The following is a 16951-nucleotide window of genomic DNA, read 5'->3' on the forward strand; positions in this document are numbered from 1 at the left end:
ACAAGACAGGAAGCGGCTAAAAGATATCATAGAATAGATCAGTTTCACCTAATTGCTTCAATTAATATTGAAACTAAGTGGAAACAAGTTTCCCTGCTGCCCAAGGGGATGTTTTTCAAGTATACAGTCCAATAATATCAGTCATTTTTTTTAAATGTCATAAAAGTGACTAGAAAGAACCTTTTGTGGTAAAGTAGCATGGCGTTATTATAGCTCTGCAAAACCCTAAATGGAGGAGGTGACAGCACTTGGTTGTGGTCGCACAAAGACGCAAACTGATCTTTTTCTAACCTTAACCAAGTAAACTCCATCTGCTGATAAGGATTACATGACTGATGACTAAACTGACCTTAAAGGGGGGTTGTTTTGAAGGTCAAGAAAGAACTTCAGTTTTTACTTCTACATGGATGAAAAGTAACTCATAGTGCCTTAAACCCGTTTTAAACTCTAAAGCAAATCTGCTGTTATAGATTGTGTGATATAATCAAAACCCTTTCAGGTGAGATTGTTTTGACAACAGTTAGTTACTGTGCCTATAACTAACCAAACCTTAACCGTAGAGACGGCCCATCAGAAAGCAGTCACATTAATTATTTTTGTGTAGTTTTGGAAGTTATGGACAACAACACACTATCCAAAGAAGGAATAGCTCCTCCCAGAAAGTGTTAGATTGAAGTCTGACTTGACTTCAGGTACCAGGTCTCAGGTCTTAAGCGCTGAGGCTAATTTGTAATTTGTTCAATCCACTTCCTATAAAATAATCTTATTATAAAAAAATGCGTTTCTTTGCAGATTAGAATCATCAAGTATTAATGTTCCTGATTTTTATCATCAAAAAGCGGCGTTGGCCTTTCACAGCGACATTTCGCTGTCACTCATAACTAATAAGTATTATTGAGTCGGGGAGCCAAATATTTAGTATCTTGTCATGCTGAAGCTGACATGTTCATTTATTTCATGTCTGGACAAACAGAGCTGATAATCTTCCTGTTTCATGGTTTTTCAGTCTCATTTTTCTGTCTGGCTTTGTCTGCCTTGAACGCCCTCTGTCTTCTCTCTTTCCTCTCCCTTTACTCCCTCAACTGTCTGCCTCCCTTTTAATATGGAGACAGATGACATTATGATTCATTCTCTCTTCTTCTTTGTCCTAATTTCTGTTTATTTCATATTTAGTTTTACTTCCTAAAGTCTCAGATCCTCTTACAGCCTTTCTTGTCTCTCTCCCTCTTTCTGGGTTTGGTGTCTTGACTTCATCCCAAACGGGACTTTAACTTCCTGTTGCCTCCTACAGATAACAGAACGAGCCATTAACACACACACACACACACACACACACACACACTCACACACACACACACACACAGCTGGTTTATGTCCCCCACACTGCTGTTGTTCATCAAGTGCCTTCCCATACTGGTCACCAGAACATGAACCCACGTTTGTGTTGTACTGCTGATAAGCTGACCGTGTGATTTCATCCGTCCTAGTCTGCAACATATTTAGCATGTTAGTAACATGTTTTTAATTGTCTACTTGTACACATGCCGGTCCCTCTGGGATTTTGCAGGTCTTTTTTCAATTGTTGCAGCCTAAAATGCCTGGTTTTGCAGCAGCTTTTCTAAAACAATTGCGATTAAAGTTGTGGGATTAAGTGAAAACTGCAAAGGTAGATGAGAGTTTTTAGAATTATAGTAGAATTATAGTATACAGTCCTTCCAGGATTTCGCGGGCCTAAACCTAACTCTACCCCTGCACGGCTTAATTGTTTCTGCGCTTGCAACTGACCAGGATGCAACAGCCTGTGTCACAGTGATTTGTCTTGTCTGACGTCCTCCATGTGTTTCTGCCATTCCCTGTGTTTTGCGGTGGCGTTTGTCAATAGTCAGTTTTCTTTTATGCTCGACCACAATACTGCAAGTTTTGCAAAACAGTTTACCCCCACTTTGAAAAAAGATCTGGATCCTGTTTTTTACCATACTTTTCTTTTTTTATCGACAAATGTGAGACGTTGGAATCGCGTCTGCTACGTCTTGTAAACAAGGAAGTGAGTTTGCAGGTCTTGTGGGAAACGGCGATGATAGGTCAATTTTTCCGGAAAAGCTGCGGTGATTGGCAAGTTGTACTGAATTCACTGGGATTTCTTGAATTTGTGTTAATAGTTGCAATCGTGATATCATGAAATCCTGGAGTCTGACTAAGCACACGGTTTAGATCACCATTAGGCCTATTGACAGGGCCCATCAAACTGCAAGTATGGCCAATTATTAGGCTACTCTTTGCATTATTTTTTTATTATTATTTTAGTTTTTAAACTGGTTTTAAAAAGGTTTGATATCTCTACGAAAGCCTAAAAAGCTACTTTTATGCATGTGACCATCCCAAGCATTTAGAAAAAATGCTGCAAAGTGAGAAAACACAACCAAATAGGCTACAGGAACAATGCAAGTAGCACAGAAGACAACAGAAACTGTTTCCAGGGACATTAAAAAGAGATGAACACAACTGGGACATGTTTGTTGTTCCACCAAAGAAACTTAGAAACTTCCAGCAGTTTGGCCGACTTCACTGACTTCATGAGTCACGAACAACAAGTGTGTTATGTAATGGTGTTCGAATTACAGCCATGATGCCAGTTCATCCAGAGTTCTGATGTGACATTTGTCTTTGTTGTTGTATATGTACACAGCAATCTAGCTGAAAATATCATGAAAACTAATGTCTTTGTTATTTTGATATTTGCTAAAGTGATTATTTGGGATGACAGAATTTAAACTAAGTAAGTTTATAGTACTTTAACTTCACATGCAAATGTGATCAGATTGACAGTTTTGCACTGGGATCAGAAATTATCACACTAGCTTGATTTGGTGATTTTTTTTACTTCCTTAAAAAAGGAAATGTAGTACAGTTGAATAGTTGTAAAGAGAGCAGCAGTGCTGACACCACTTCAGGTTTGTTTGTTTTTTTACTGCCTTCAGTAACTCTGATACAAGACAAGAGTCTGATCCTTCACACCTTTTAAGATTATTTTCTGGTGTGCATGAACAGAACCCAGGAGTTCACTTTGACTCTCTTTCTGCTTGCCGAAAAAGGGAACACTTAGTGGATTATCCATTTTCTAAATCTGGCCTAATAAATGTCACATTAACTCTTCATCTATCAAATAAACTCACATTTAAGAGCCATGTTAGAACAGATTGCTGGTTTCAAGGGATTTATTCACTGGAGAATGCAGGAACACTCGTTCCAGTGGTGCACAGGAAGGAGGTCTTTAAGAGCGACATGGTGTGTGTCTGTATGTGTGGGAAATAAAGTTGGGTCTCACAAGAAAACACAAGAGGAAATTGGACTTAAAGTAGCTGAAAATTATGGGGAAAATCTCTCTCTTTCTCTCGCTTGCTCTCTCTCTGACACACACACATTTATTTTTGTCTTTTGGCATTTATCAAATGGCATCTCAGGATTTTTGTCAAGATACACAGCGAGCGAGATGACTGGCTTCATCTCAGTCTTTTCCAGACTCTGAGACTCTGATGGAGCCATGCTGCTTTAAAAGGTCAAAGGGCAAAAGGTCATGATTTGGGTTCATCAGACAATTTTTTAAGGATGTGTGTGTGTGTGTGTGTGTGTGTGTGTGTGTGTGTAAAAGGGTTAGTGTGGCAGGTCACTGACCAAGAAAGAAATTCCAGATGCTGAGGAATTTGTCTTTACTGGGAATTTTGTGTGTGTGTCAGTGAGAGGAGAGGTCATGAGAACAGCAAAGGACACACGCACCAAAAACTTCCCAACTTCCATTTGGACATTTAAACAAATTCATTTCAACATTGTTTTACAGATAGTTTCATCAACAGTTTTGGATTTTGACTCATGAACACAATCAGTGGCATTGGTGCAACATTAAGTACACAGAGCACTAAACCTTCCTTAAAAAACAATAGAAATGAAATATTCTTCAGACTGAGAGTCATTAAAGGTGCTTTCACACCTAGAGTTTGGATTCTTTGAGCTATAGTGGAAAAGTTTATACAGGCAATCACTGGTTTGTAAATGAGAGTCACATGGATTCAAAAGTATGTCGTGTAACTCTCGTGCAACTTAAGCAAAGCCCTAATGGACTCAGATGTTCGTACCAGTTAAAACATGTGAATAAACAACGTTTATTTTTTGTGTGCGCATGTTGTGTGACAAAATTTAAACAAAAACATTTTCTGTTTCATGTTTGAAAATTAATTTCAGGTCAAAATAAAAATGTCTTGATTTATGCAAATGTTGATTATAAATTAAATGTAAACAGTTAGTCCCCAGACAAAATTTGACAACTGGATTTTTTTTGCCTATATTTGTTCAGATTTTGTAAACATTAAAATTTTGCCGAATTAGCTATTAGAAGGTTCTGTTTACAGTGTGCCCATGGATGTACAAACAACGATGACTGGATAATTTTGATACTGAAGAAAACGTTAAAATGCTTGATTCTCAGGCAAGTTCGGGAGGTAAATGGAAGATCTTTCTTGGGACATTTATTCGTAGTGTTAATCCATTAAATGTGGATCTGTCAGACATTATGCCAGACTTGACTGGAGAAGGAGTATGAATTCTGTCCATTTCACCTCACCCTGTATATTTGCCTCTCCTCTCGCCCTTTGTGCCTCCCTTCAGTCCTCCCTGGGAAGGCGCATTACAGTTTGAAAACGACTGGTTTACCTTAACAGATAACAGATCACAAAAAATAGGCCTGGGTGAATTCTGATATTACAACAACTTTGACTTTCATTAAAAACAAGGAATATCTTCAAGTTTAGGCTGCATATTATCTGCCAGTTTGAAAGTGAAAGTAAATTTTACGTTCAATTTTATAATCATTATGGCAAGGTTTTGCTCTGGACTACACTGAAAATTACTTCTTTTGTCAGTAATTATGGATTTTAAATTCTAAACTTTAATTTTGTCATCCATTCTGCACAAATAGAAAATTAAATTTAAATTTGATTGCATTTTATTATTGGCAGTCATTGTCTTCCTTAAATAACAGGAGGTTGTCCTGGCTTTGTTTTGCTATGTGGGGCTTCCCTTACGGATGTCAAATGTCAGCATTTGTCTCGGTCTAAAGCCTTGAACCCTTGCGTTTTGGGGTCATTTCCTGTTTTGGTTCAGACCACTTTCTTAACAGACTCTGCAACAGAGAGGATGGAGACTCGCATTTCATTTATTTGGTAAAGGCAAAGTTGAAATCTGCCAATGTTCTCACATAGATTAACACTAAATGAAAATAAATTGGCTTCTGAGCTTCATTTAGTGGCAAAGACGACAAAAACCCTCTATTAAAACCATAAAACAGGAAACTGTAACAAGTAGGGGGTAAAATGAGACTCTGTATTATATGAAAGGACATTAGAAACAACTTTCCATTAAATTGTCTTGTCAGTGATTCCTTAATGATGTATTAAATTCGCTTTTGTCGAGATGTATTGAGACTATAAATTTTTCAGCCTCAAGAAAACTGAGACATTAACTGTGGGAAGGTTTACAGTGACCTTGTCACTCTCACTGTCCTTCACAGTAAACATGCCAAGCTTCTGACACAATACAAGCTGTTTGTTTAGCAGTCTTTGACATGTCCACTTTGAGCAGCATCCTTGTTGTACTTGAACCTCGGGAAGAGGTCATGTACACTGTGAGCTCAGTCGAAAACACAGAGAAGAGCTTAGCTGTCAGTCAGTTTTTGTCTGTATCCTTCTGTCTGATGACGATCACTACAGAAAGTGTCAGCCGTTCCTTCACACCTATAATGGCTTGAATTCCCAAACTTAAACGTCAGAAGTATTTGATGTGGAGGCCTCTTGCCATTTGTCAAAGGACTAGAACCTTTTAATTTCCATGGAAGCTCTTTTCTTTGCCACACGTTCATCCTGCAATCAGAGAGTCGTGGCCGACTTGACTTTGGAAGAGAGGACCTGCCTGAACCTCCTCTTCAGCTCCTGCATGTTGGGAGATTTGGGCCTGGCCAGGTGGAGGCCTCCTCTTCTTTTCTCTCCATTCCCTCCTCCCAACGCCCGGATCACCTGGAACACAGAGAACACAGTGAGTCATGGAAATAAAACCAGACCTTTTACGTCTTGGGGGGACAAGCTTTAAGTCCAAGTCATGTCTAATAGCATCAGTAAAAGTCAAATTTTAAACCAAATCCTGTCAAAACATTTTAGTAGGGCTGACCTCCAATAGTCGAAGATTCGATGCTTCGCTGGGCGGAGCCTGATTCGACTGTCAATCTCGCGGGTCGAAGCTTTGCAGTGAAACAAGGATCATGGCATTTTGGCGATATGGGGGTGCTCAACTGATTTTACATAGAACTACCAGTTTTCTCCCAGTAAGTTAATATACAGCCTATTACAATATACAGCGTTTAATGCTGTAAATAAACATGTCCATCCATCCATCCATCGTCAACCGCTTATCCTGCGTAGGCCTACAGGGTCGCGGGTAAATAAACATGTAAAAAGAATAAAACTTTCAATAAATGTTTTTAAAGTGCGTAAATAAATCCAAAATTGTAACCTTAACACTGGGTCATCAGTGCGCATGTGTAGTTGTAGTGTGTGTGTGTGTGTGTGTGTGTGTGTGTGTGTGCGTGCGTGTGTGTGTGTGGTGTCGTAAGAGGAACACTTGCTGAAGAGAGAGAACCCCGGCTTCATTGGTATTGTGTAAGGGTCTTCAAAAAGCCTCAGTTTAGCTGGAAAATTAAAGCGTAAAGTGAATGAATAGAGACTGCAGCTTTGCAGTTTCTCAAGATTAAAGCGGAGCTACCGTGTGTAACCCCCACTCAGAGTCGCCATGCACAAAAACACATGATTCGACTCAGTCGACTACAGGTAGGACTTAACAATTCTGATTCCACTATGTAAATCCTTAGTTGGGGACAGCCCTACATTTTAGTAAGAATAATAACAGGATTAAGCTTCTATTTTACTATAATATTCTACACCATGCTACTATAACACTTTATATTTTTGTGGATTTGATATCGTTGCTTCTTGATTTACTACCACAGATATACCTATGTATGCTGCATCGTAAACATTTATTTTTTGTTTAACTAATCCAAGGTACTTGAGGAACAAGAACAAAGTAAATTTTAAAGCTGCATTCTTTTGGTTACTGGGGAGCAGCCGAACATGCTGTTAAAGTGGTGGTATGAAGCTCATTTTCAGGTTCAAAATCCTATTTAGTTGTTGTACCAGAACAGGTTTACATGGTTTAATTTTAAACATACTGCACATTGCTGCAGCTCCTCTTTTCACCCTGTGTTGAAGGCTTCGTTTTAGCCATGGAGTGATACATCTTGTCTCTAAATGATCTTTGTTGGGAGTTCCACAAGCGCAGTTCCTTGTTAAGGACTACTAGCCAATCAGAAGCAGAGAAGGGCGGGTCAGTGAGAAGCCCTTAAACTGCTTCCTTTCAGCTGTAGGCTACATGTTGCCGACCAGCTTGGCAACAGACTGGAGCAAGAGTGGTGAGTTATTAATCTGTAACAAAAGTATCTTTCATCCATAAAGTTTTAACTTAGCTCTGTCTCTACATCACAGTAACAACTTTATGTCCATTGACTGGTGTTTTTGAGGGCGTGTCGGACTACCCGCTTGGCGAGCGTTACATGAGGCGCATTTAGTGCTGGACTACAAACGAGCTGTTTTCAGGCAGTTCAGAGCAGATTTTTCTGTGGGAGATGGGAAGTCCCTTTGGATTGGACTTTGGGCTTTTTCACTTTGCATACCTATTACATGCACACACAAAAAAAACAATAAAGGAGAGGGAAAAAGCTGAAAAGCATAAGATCACCTCTTTAACACAACATTGATTGATATTATCCCCTTATAAAGTCATTATGGAAAGGGTGTTAGCAAACAGATTTCACACCCAGCAACATTTTCATCAATTTAGAGTCATGTTTCTGGCCACCAGATGAATATAAATCAATTTTTATTCTCTCTTTTAAAGCTATGCTTTGGTCTCTACCACTCGCTATAAGGGAAATATCTGGCCCTTTGGCTGGGCCACTATGTTCACCAGTTGGTCTCTAAGTTTTTGTGTCTGCTGTTTGATTCTGGGCAGTTAGTGTACAGTGTGTTTATCAGATCTTCTGTGCTGGAAACAGCTGCCTGCAGCGGTTTACAACATGATTAATGAGAGATGAGGGCCAGAAAACCCAAACAATGAGCTGAAAGATGCTAAAACGCTCAGCAGAGCTGAGGGGAACTGCACAGCAATACCATTTGCATTACACTGTAGTCACCTGATCTATTTTTATTTTAAAAACGTATTAGTGCAGCATTCAAGCACCTCATCAGTTAAAACATACTTGGATGAAAGTATATCGCTGACATTAAACAGAACTAAGGTGTGTTTGGAATCTGCTCTCCAGAAAAGGAAACTCTCAACAAACCCAAATGTAATAAGCCTCTGGGCAAAAACTCCTATTACACCACCAGAAAAACAAATATACATTCTAAAAAGACAAACATGTGGTATGTTTTTTTTTTTTGGTGACTCCGGGCATCAATGGGAAATAGCCTGTTATCAGAGTTCCCATAGGAAGAGGAAATCCCTTCAAGCCTGGTGGAATCAAAGTGACTAATGTCCAGATATCTTTCTATAAAATGCCTTCATGATGAAAAAACAAATCCTGTTTGCATATAGACAAAAACAGAAAACTGTCCCCATCCTTAACTTTCAGATTAGCAAACCAATAAATTAACAACAACAAAAAGTCCCACCTCCTGACAGAGATGTAGGAAGGCGGAGTGGACTCCCTCGTGGTTCTCTCTGGCTGAGGCCTCAAAGTAAACCCCTCCTGTGAGCAGAGGCAGTTTTTAGATCAGGGCTGCTCTTATCTTTTAGATAACACTCACTCAGCATTCCTCATTCATCAGGCAGCATGCAGGATACTGTTTAAGAAGGAGCCAGAGATGTGTATGTGTGTGTGTGTTTAAGGATCTTTTTATTTTCTCCAGTAATCATTTACAAATTGCCTACTGTGGGATATTCTGTCTGCTGTAGCTGCATTTGCAGGTCTCTGATCAAGTTTCTGCACGAAAACAAAACATCATCAAGCTTTTGAATGTCATGGAGTTGAACGAAGGGAAGGTGAGGATAAATAACGGATGTTTGAAAAATAAAATAAGCTAGGACGTGATGTAAAAAGAACAGTGGAAACATAAAAGGAGGAGAAAGTATCAGGGACCCTGAGGTCAAAAAGAGAAAGAGGGAATGAAGAAAGTATGTAGTGAGAAACAGCAGGTCACAGCAGGCTCCATAAAGAAAACACCAAATTTAAGGGCACTGAAAACATATTTGCTCAATCGGCTTTGTACTGTGAGAAATGGGATCTTGACATAGAACACAACCGTCTGCACAATTTCACATGAGAGATTTCAGTATTTGTGTTTCTGTCAGTGGTTTGCAGTGAGTGGTGCTCAGCCGGAAAAGGGCAATGTCGCATCAGAATATAGTCAAAGTAGGATGATCACTGTCAATCACACCACACCCACACAGTCCTGTGGAAGCAGATTACCTGTGCTTTTATAAGTGTTAAACTCAATAATAAATAATAACTGCAATCAGCTTACATCATGAAAATGCAATGTAGTGTAATTATGGAGAAATAAACATTTAAGTTTTATACAAAATTATCTCACGTAACTCTGTACTGAACAACACTTTAACCATGCGGGGCAAGTCCTGTGTGTGTGTGTGATACTGCATTTTAAATATGATTAAAAAGGGGTTGTGGCCTTGGAGAAATCAACCAGAGGCATGGCAAAAAGATGGAGAAAGGAGAGAACCAAAATTATGAAAATAATGTGTGGAAGAAAGAAGAGGAAGAAAAACAAAAGGACAAAAATGACTTGGTGAAAGAACAAGAGAAGAAGAAAAAGAAAGAGGAGAAGGATGGTAATGCCCCACCTAGTGAAGCTGCTAACGTCTCGCCTTCGTCTGCCGGCACTTGTCGCGCTCTGAGCAGGTCGCTCTTGTTGCCTACCTGCAGCAGATTACAGATTACAGGATAGATTAGATTATGGGGATTAGGGTTAGTGGGTAATTGTAATTGTCTGTACTTGACTAGCCAGACTTTGGCACTACTTAACGTTGAATCAATTTAAAATAAATATAACCCGTGGTATGCCAGCATTTAATCAGAACAAACTGAACAGTGAAATGAATCCACCTCTCCTCCATAAAACATTTTCACATTTTGTGTAAATTGGATTATTTGCAGGCAGGAAATCTTGAACTCTGCACAGATGATGAGACACACACTGACCAGTATAACGGGTATATTTCCAGAGGGGTGTATGCGTCTGACATGTTGGTACAGCGGCTGGATGGTGCGGTAGCTGTTGAGGTCTGTGATGGAGAACACCAGCACGTAACCGTCTGCCCAGTAGATTGACCTGGAAGTGCCATCAATACACAGTTATTACAGGATATAACCTGAGTATAGTCAGTTTAATTCATCTTTAAGTAGATAAATCTGACCTGTTGATCTGCTCTTGGCAGTACAGCCCCTCAGCATCATCCTGAAAAAGACGGACGGACAGACAGAATTTAAGTTTATGGCTGCTACTAACAGTTATTTTGATCATCAAATAATCTGTTGATAATTCTTTTGAATAATCAATATATAATTTAGCTGTGAGCTTGGTGTGAGTGTTGTGGATGTTTGTCAGGAGTGCGTGTTGTGAGCTTGTTGTGTTTTTGTTTGTCTGCCTCTGCTTGGCTCTCTCTCTCTCCAGTCTGGGAGCTGGGGGCGTGTCTGCTGCGGGCCCTGCTCACACCTGAGTCTCGTCCTCATCAGCGCACCTAACCTGTGTCCCGTAATCAGTCACAGCTTAAGAAAGAGACTCAAACCTCCAGTCCCCGCAGGATCCTTGAGTATTCACGCGCGTGTCGTGTCAGCCTCAGCCAACCTTGAAAACTGTTTTTTCCTTTCAAAGAATTGTTTTCGCATCGGTCTAACCTGTTTTCTCTCTCTGCCTCAGAAAACCTCCGTCGAGCCTCAGCAAGCCGCAAGCAAGAAAACTCTCTGTCTGGTCATTCCCCTGCTCCCAGTCCGCCAGCAACCACCTCGTGTTTCCCTCAGCCCAGGATCAGGAAGGGAGCCTCTTCCTTAACCTTTTCCTAACTTAACCCAGTGCCTAAACTGCTAAAAAGGCTGCTGATGTGTTTTACACTTTTGGGTTCACCCAAAATGTCCACAACTATCCACAGACATGTCAGTGCATCATCCTGTGCAGCTTAAATCGAGCGAGCAGGTGGTGATTATACGGAAAAGGCACGTCGCCAAGACTAATGGCTGTATCAGAGTTTGAACCTATGACTCTCGACCCACCAGACCACCCAGTTGTGGGTTCGGGGGGAATCAGTCTTCAGGTTGGGCAACTCCTTATGCCCATTTTATCCACATAATCACCAGGCAAAACTTGTTCTCTGGACCAAGTGCTCACTTACTGCTCTTTAGGATTTTACCGTTATCATCTACAACTCTATTATAATGGACACTCCCGGCGCAGCTTTTGAAAACCTTCCAGAAGCTCAGACACTTCTCGACCTTCTCTGTTCTGCACACCACGACTCCTCCATAACACACTAATTATTTCTCTCTAATCCCTGGAAGCTGGTCGCCGTCAATCCACCGTCCTGCAGGAGGAACTTCCTCATCCTCCGTTATCTTCTGTAGCAAATGAGCAACTCTGAGGCCTGGCTTTGTAAACAGAATGCCAGTGTCGAGCAGGGTGAGCCGTGTGGCATGTTGCACTCATTATATTAATCATGAGCGATGAGATAGTCCTAAGGGCACTTCCTCTCACTTCAAATACATTCCTGAAATTGCTTTGAGATAAAAATGGCAGTTTTTTTCCTTTTAATGTCATAATTTCGATTGTTTTGATGAGTTCAGCTTTTAGATAGGCTAGATCATCACGCAATGAGAAGAAAGACCCTGACTTTTTCTGGAGCAAATCCCAGCTGCCATCGGGCAAAAGGCGGGGAACACCCTGGACAGGCCGCCAATCTATCGCAGGGCCATATAAAAACAAACAACCACTGTTTTCTAAGGACAATTTAGGGTCACCAAACAACCTAGTATGCATGTCTTTGGACAGTTGGAGGAAGCTGGAGCACCCGGAGAGAAACCCACGCAGATGCAGAGCGAACATGCAAACTGCACACAGAAACGCCGGGGCAACCGGGTTTGTGGGTTTGGAACCCACAACCTTCTTGCTGTGAGGCAACAGTGCTAACCACTGCACCACCCTATAAAAATAAGTTAACACAGTTAATTCAAGAAACATATTTGTACCATCAACTCATAACTGTATCCAAAACATGACTATTTTCAGTGCGCACAAGCAATGCAGTAGTGAGCGCTCAAGCACCAAACATGTTGCCAAAATCTGGTGAGAATTTAAATACTGCCAGAAAAGCTTGTCACCTTGGTGCATCCTACATTTTCTGCTTTGAGTTGGACGCTGACTGTCTTAAGAGGGAAAGGCCAGAAAATAAGTAGTTGTTTTACATCTTTTATGAAACATATACAGGTCTTCAGGAATGGTTTTTAAAAGTAGGCTTTCATGTCAGCTGTCTGAATGCTGTGTTATAAGAATATGACTGACAACCATGGAAACAGCTGATGAGTAAAGTGATGACAAATGTGTTCCTATCACCATTTAAGCACATAACATCTTTATAAAGTGGATCTGAAAACTCCCAAGCAAGAGGGTGTTTACATTTTGCTGTTTCCATCCAGATGTTCTATTCATAATGCACATGGAATCTCTGGGATGGAAACATGGCTGCTGTCTCTCTGCCTCCATAAGTTACCTGGAGAGCGACACAGGGAGTATCCTGGATCTGAAGTGACACTTCCTCCCCATCCAGTGTGACCTTTCTGGAGTAGAGTGCTCCTGTGGAGAACGAAAGAGACAGGTGGATGGATGAATGAATGGATCAATAGTCGTAGGGTGGGGTGGGGGTGGGGGGTGTTAGAGCAGAGGACTTTTGCAGAGGGAAATCAGTCAGTATGTGCGTTTATTTGATAAATGTTGCCTCTCTTATTACAAACAGATGGCTGGAAACTCACCAGTGTTTGCTTCATAGTCCCCAATGAACCTCTTGGTCAGAAACCTGACAATCAAGGCTGAAAAGAAACAAGAAAACTCTTAATCAGGGATGCAGAAAAAAACCCTCTATAGTGTGCATTATGTATATTATCTGTGACCAAATCTGCTGTTTGTTGTTTCTTCTTAATCTTACTGAACTTGAAATAAAAAGGTGTATCAGAAAACCCCACTAGCCTGCTGCAACCTACTGACCTATATAACACCTAAATGTTTGCTTTCAATGAGTGCGGCAGGAATTTCCCTTTTCTGTGACAAGTTTCGATTTTGAACACTTATAGCAGCAGGGATGAGCTAAACAAGCAGGCCCAAAGTTTGACCTAAGAGAATGATTCACCAATACGCAGAATCTGATGTTGCAATCATGCGTCATCTTATACTGGTTAATGATCGTCTCATCCATCCCTTGTTTTTTGGGGATTCTGGGCAAGATTTTCCAAACTCTTTTGTGAGGTCAGCTTCATTTAATTTACCATTTAGGATCCCCTTTAGCTTCATCAAAGTAGAAGTCCCCCCCCCCCCAAATGATGTATTAAAGGATAACTCACAGATTTCACTCATTAAAGGGTCACTCCAGTGTTTCAGTGCTGCACTTTCATAAAGTTGTGTGACTCAGTTTAAACAAATAATGGTCTAAGTCAGAGCAGCAAAGGCCGAGATATCCTGACTTTTACAGACTAGCATGGGTCAAGCTCCAAAAACCCTGGATTCTTAATTTACCATAATGTAACTTGATTACATCACTGTGTTATCATCACGGTTGTTTTCTCAGACTCTAAAAAGCTCCCTCCAGAGACACAGAAGATATTTTTACAGGCTGAGTAGCTCAATTACTTCCAACTACTTCTATTTTTACTTTTAAGTGGACAAAAGATTTATTTCTAGTTGGACTATGGTGATGTTGTATACATGACAATGTGCCCTCATTTGCTAGAAACAAATAGGGCAAATAAATCCCTGGGGCTTTACAAAATGTTTTACCAATCAGACAAATTAGCCACTTCTAAAAGATGTATTCTCTGTTGCTCTACTCGTTCAGTAATTAATATATTGTAAAAATAAAAACAAACCTTTCTGTTGCTTATATTTAGTAAAAAAAATAGTAACAAAGTGTAACTTAGTATTTTACTGTATTATGACTATTATATACTTTTACTGCATTACATTTCAGGGGAAAATATACTTTTTACGCAACTACATCTCCACTACATCATTATCTAACAGTTACACTACACATCAGTGCATCAATTATAATAATCCAAAGTATAAAACATATTATTGTAACACTCTGAAAGGGGTCATTCTGCATAAAAGTACATTTGATATTTTACATTTTTATATTTTGCTGATTGCATTTTTGTACTTTCATTCAAATAAATTATGACTCCAGGACTTTTAGTGGTAATGGAGAACTTTTACAGTATGGCATTGCAATCTTTACTTAAGTAAAAGATCTGAATACTTCTTCCACCACTAGATATAATAATTAGCCTACAAGCTTAATATAAACAAGGAAATAATTAAAAAATGAAAAGGTACAATTTTTGAAAATGCAAAATGTCGCCCCCTGTCTTTCAGGATTGTTTAGTCATTTCAAACATCACAACTTTCCTTCAGATACACGACGATAATCCTACCTCTGTTAATTAGACAAATATATCACAAAGAAATTCCTGGCATTAACAAGTTACACGTTGAGTTATTGAATCAGCTGTTATTCTCACAGTTGAAATGCATAAACTCCCAGCCACCCTACAAGGCAACTGCTGAATTTCAGTTTCAGTTTGTGTTTAAAAAGTTTTCCTTATCCAGTTGAATTTTGCATTTCCTAAAATACTACATCCATCCATACCGGTTTTCCCGACGTTGCTCGCCCCCAGCACCACAATCTTCACCGTCTTGTTGGGCACACAGTCCAGCAGGGGATACTCCGGTATAGGGACCAGCAGAAAGTTGCCAGACCCGCTGCTACTGTTCATGGTTCCCGGTGCAGGGAAGCCAGTCAGCCGCATTTAGATCCCCTCTGCCCTCAGATCAGCTCTGCTCTGAAATACAACTGTCCAGCAAACCCCTCCGCCCCGAGGAAAATCACTCCAGCATTCCCATAATGTTCCTGCAGCGACGGCAAGGAGAGCCTGAGGTATCCTGGAGTTTAATCTTATAGCCTAGTTTATAATTTCTGTAGAAAAAAAGCAGGTAGTCCTTTGTGTTAAATGGTCCAAAATTCCCAAATATTTTCCAAGTATCCCAGCTCTAGTTCAAAAATTTCCTCCACTGTCTGCTTAGAGAAAGTTTTAACCCCTTCGTGGAGCTTTCATCAGTGAGACGTCATTATTTCACACACTAAAACATTATTATCACCAAACAGTTTTAAATATAAGATGCATAAATAAATAGGCCTACAAAAGAAGTTTTCCCGTTCGCACCGAGTTCAAATGCGTCCGACTGCAGACAGAGAGCAGAGAGAGAGAGGGGAGAGGGAGGAAGGGAAGGAGGGAGACTTTGAACCATCCCCTCTTTATTCCCATGAGACCAGTCTAAATTGGTCTCCTCTTTCCAGCCTGGACCCAGATATCATTAAGTTTCCCGGGGCCAATAAACAAGGAAATGAAGGTTTGTATTAATAGATCTGCTGTAGACTGTAGTGCACAAAATATCGACTGTTCATTAAGCTCAGAGCACAATCATAAGTTTTGCTGGAAATTTTGTATCTTTTGTTATAATTCAATTTAATTTATAGTTTGACACAGTAGAGAGAAAAGAAATAAGATTGTAGGAATAATTGTCTGTGATAATGTCCACTGTCATAAAAGACAGTGGTAGACAGTGAAGTATACTTTTACTTCAGTAAATAAAGCAATGACACAGTGTAAAATACTCTACAAGCAGAAGTACTCTATTACATTTTTTACTAAAATACAAAAGTATTAGCATCTAAATCTAAGTTCTAAAAGTAAAAGGATGCATTGTGCAGAATATCTCATTTAAGATTAATATTCTATGAATGGATTATAGTTACTAATGCATTAATGTGTAAACATAATGTGTGTGCTGCAGCTAGTATAGGTAGGGCAAATTTTATATACCGTATAGCTTAAGCTATATACATAATCATTTATTTGTTGATTAGATTTTGTATTCATTATCTGAATCTGCAAAGTAACTAAGTAGAGTAAGCCTACAAGTAGGCTACCTCACAAATGTATTTAAGTACAGCAGGGCCTAAAAAAGGCTACCTTCCACAAGTGGTTAAATATGAGAGATTATCTCACATCCCCAAGTAGACAAAGTTTGGGTAATAATGGAATAGTGAGAGAAAGAAGAAGAAAACCCCACATATAGGCCTAATGCAGATAAAAAACATCAACTATGGCTAATTGGCTAATTATGTGAAAACTCTACTCTTGTAGCTCATTGAAACTCATCTAGTCATGCTTGTTTTTATTCTCTGAGATTTTTTCCTCTCAAAGAACAGGAAAAGCGCTATTTATCGAAACCAGCACACACAGACTCACCCCATTTTATGGATCACTCGTTGTGTTATTGTATGAGAGTGGAAATGACACGCAGAGGAGGTCCCATACCACCAGCTGCTCCGCCCGTTATTCTAACCCCGTATCACGAATCGAACGAACCTTCGGCGACACTCGCTCACTGCTGGACGGGAGGAAGCTGGTTACATATGTTAAAGTCTGACAGCTGGCAGAAAACAGCGAGTCACACTGGAAGCTGCGTGTTTTATCTTCAAAATAAGATACAACAAACACATTTTTCATGAA

General features: G+C 39.9%; 1 protein-coding gene across 2 annotated transcripts; it reads right to left on the bottom strand.

The window, feature by feature from the left end:
- Nucleotides 1-3197: 3197 nt before the first annotated feature.
- rasl11a (RAS-like, family 11, member A) lies at nucleotides 3198-16897 on the bottom strand. Of its 2 annotated transcripts, XM_046065622.1 has the most exons (9): nucleotides 16688-16897; nucleotides 15025-15351; nucleotides 13136-13192; nucleotides 12877-12959; nucleotides 10534-10574; nucleotides 10319-10448; nucleotides 9961-10036; nucleotides 8772-8848; nucleotides 3198-6062 (listed from the first exon to the last, which is right to left on the bottom strand). In XM_046065622.1, exons 2-9 carry the CDS (start codon nucleotides 15182-15184, stop codon nucleotides 5916-5918), a joined length of 771 nt encoding a protein of 256 aa, XP_045921578.1. In that variant the 5' UTR covers nucleotides 15185-15351; nucleotides 16688-16897; the 3' UTR covers nucleotides 3198-5915. The 2 variants fall into 2 exon arrangements, with proteins under 2 accessions (XP_045921578.1, XP_045921577.1); XM_046065621.1 differs by lacking the exon at nucleotides 16688-16897 and having other exon boundaries at nucleotides 15025-15583.
- Nucleotides 16898-16951: the final 54 nt, after the last annotated feature.

The sequence above is a fragment of the Micropterus dolomieu genome, linkage group LG12 (assembly GCF_021292245.1).
Source record: "Micropterus dolomieu isolate WLL.071019.BEF.003 ecotype Adirondacks linkage group LG12, ASM2129224v1, whole genome shotgun sequence".
Lineage (NCBI taxonomy): Eukaryota > Metazoa > Chordata > Actinopteri > Centrarchiformes > Centrarchidae > Micropterus > Micropterus dolomieu.

What these genes read in the sequence shown, in the direction of transcription:
- rasl11a (XM_046065622.1), bottom strand. Translation starts at nt 15,184, where the DNA reads ATGCGGCTGACTGGCTTCCCTGCACCGGGAACCATGAACAGTAGCAGC. An exon ending in CTCCCTGTGTCGCTCTCCAG is followed by an intron (nt 10,575 to 12,876) that starts GTAACTTATGGA and finishes CGTCTTTTTCAG; the next exon opens with GATGATGCTGAGGGGCTGTA. An exon ending in TCCTACATCTCTGTCAGGAG is followed by an intron (nt 6,063 to 8,771) that starts GTGGGACTTTTT and finishes TCTGTGTTCCAG; the next exon opens with GTGATCCGGGCGTTGGGAGG.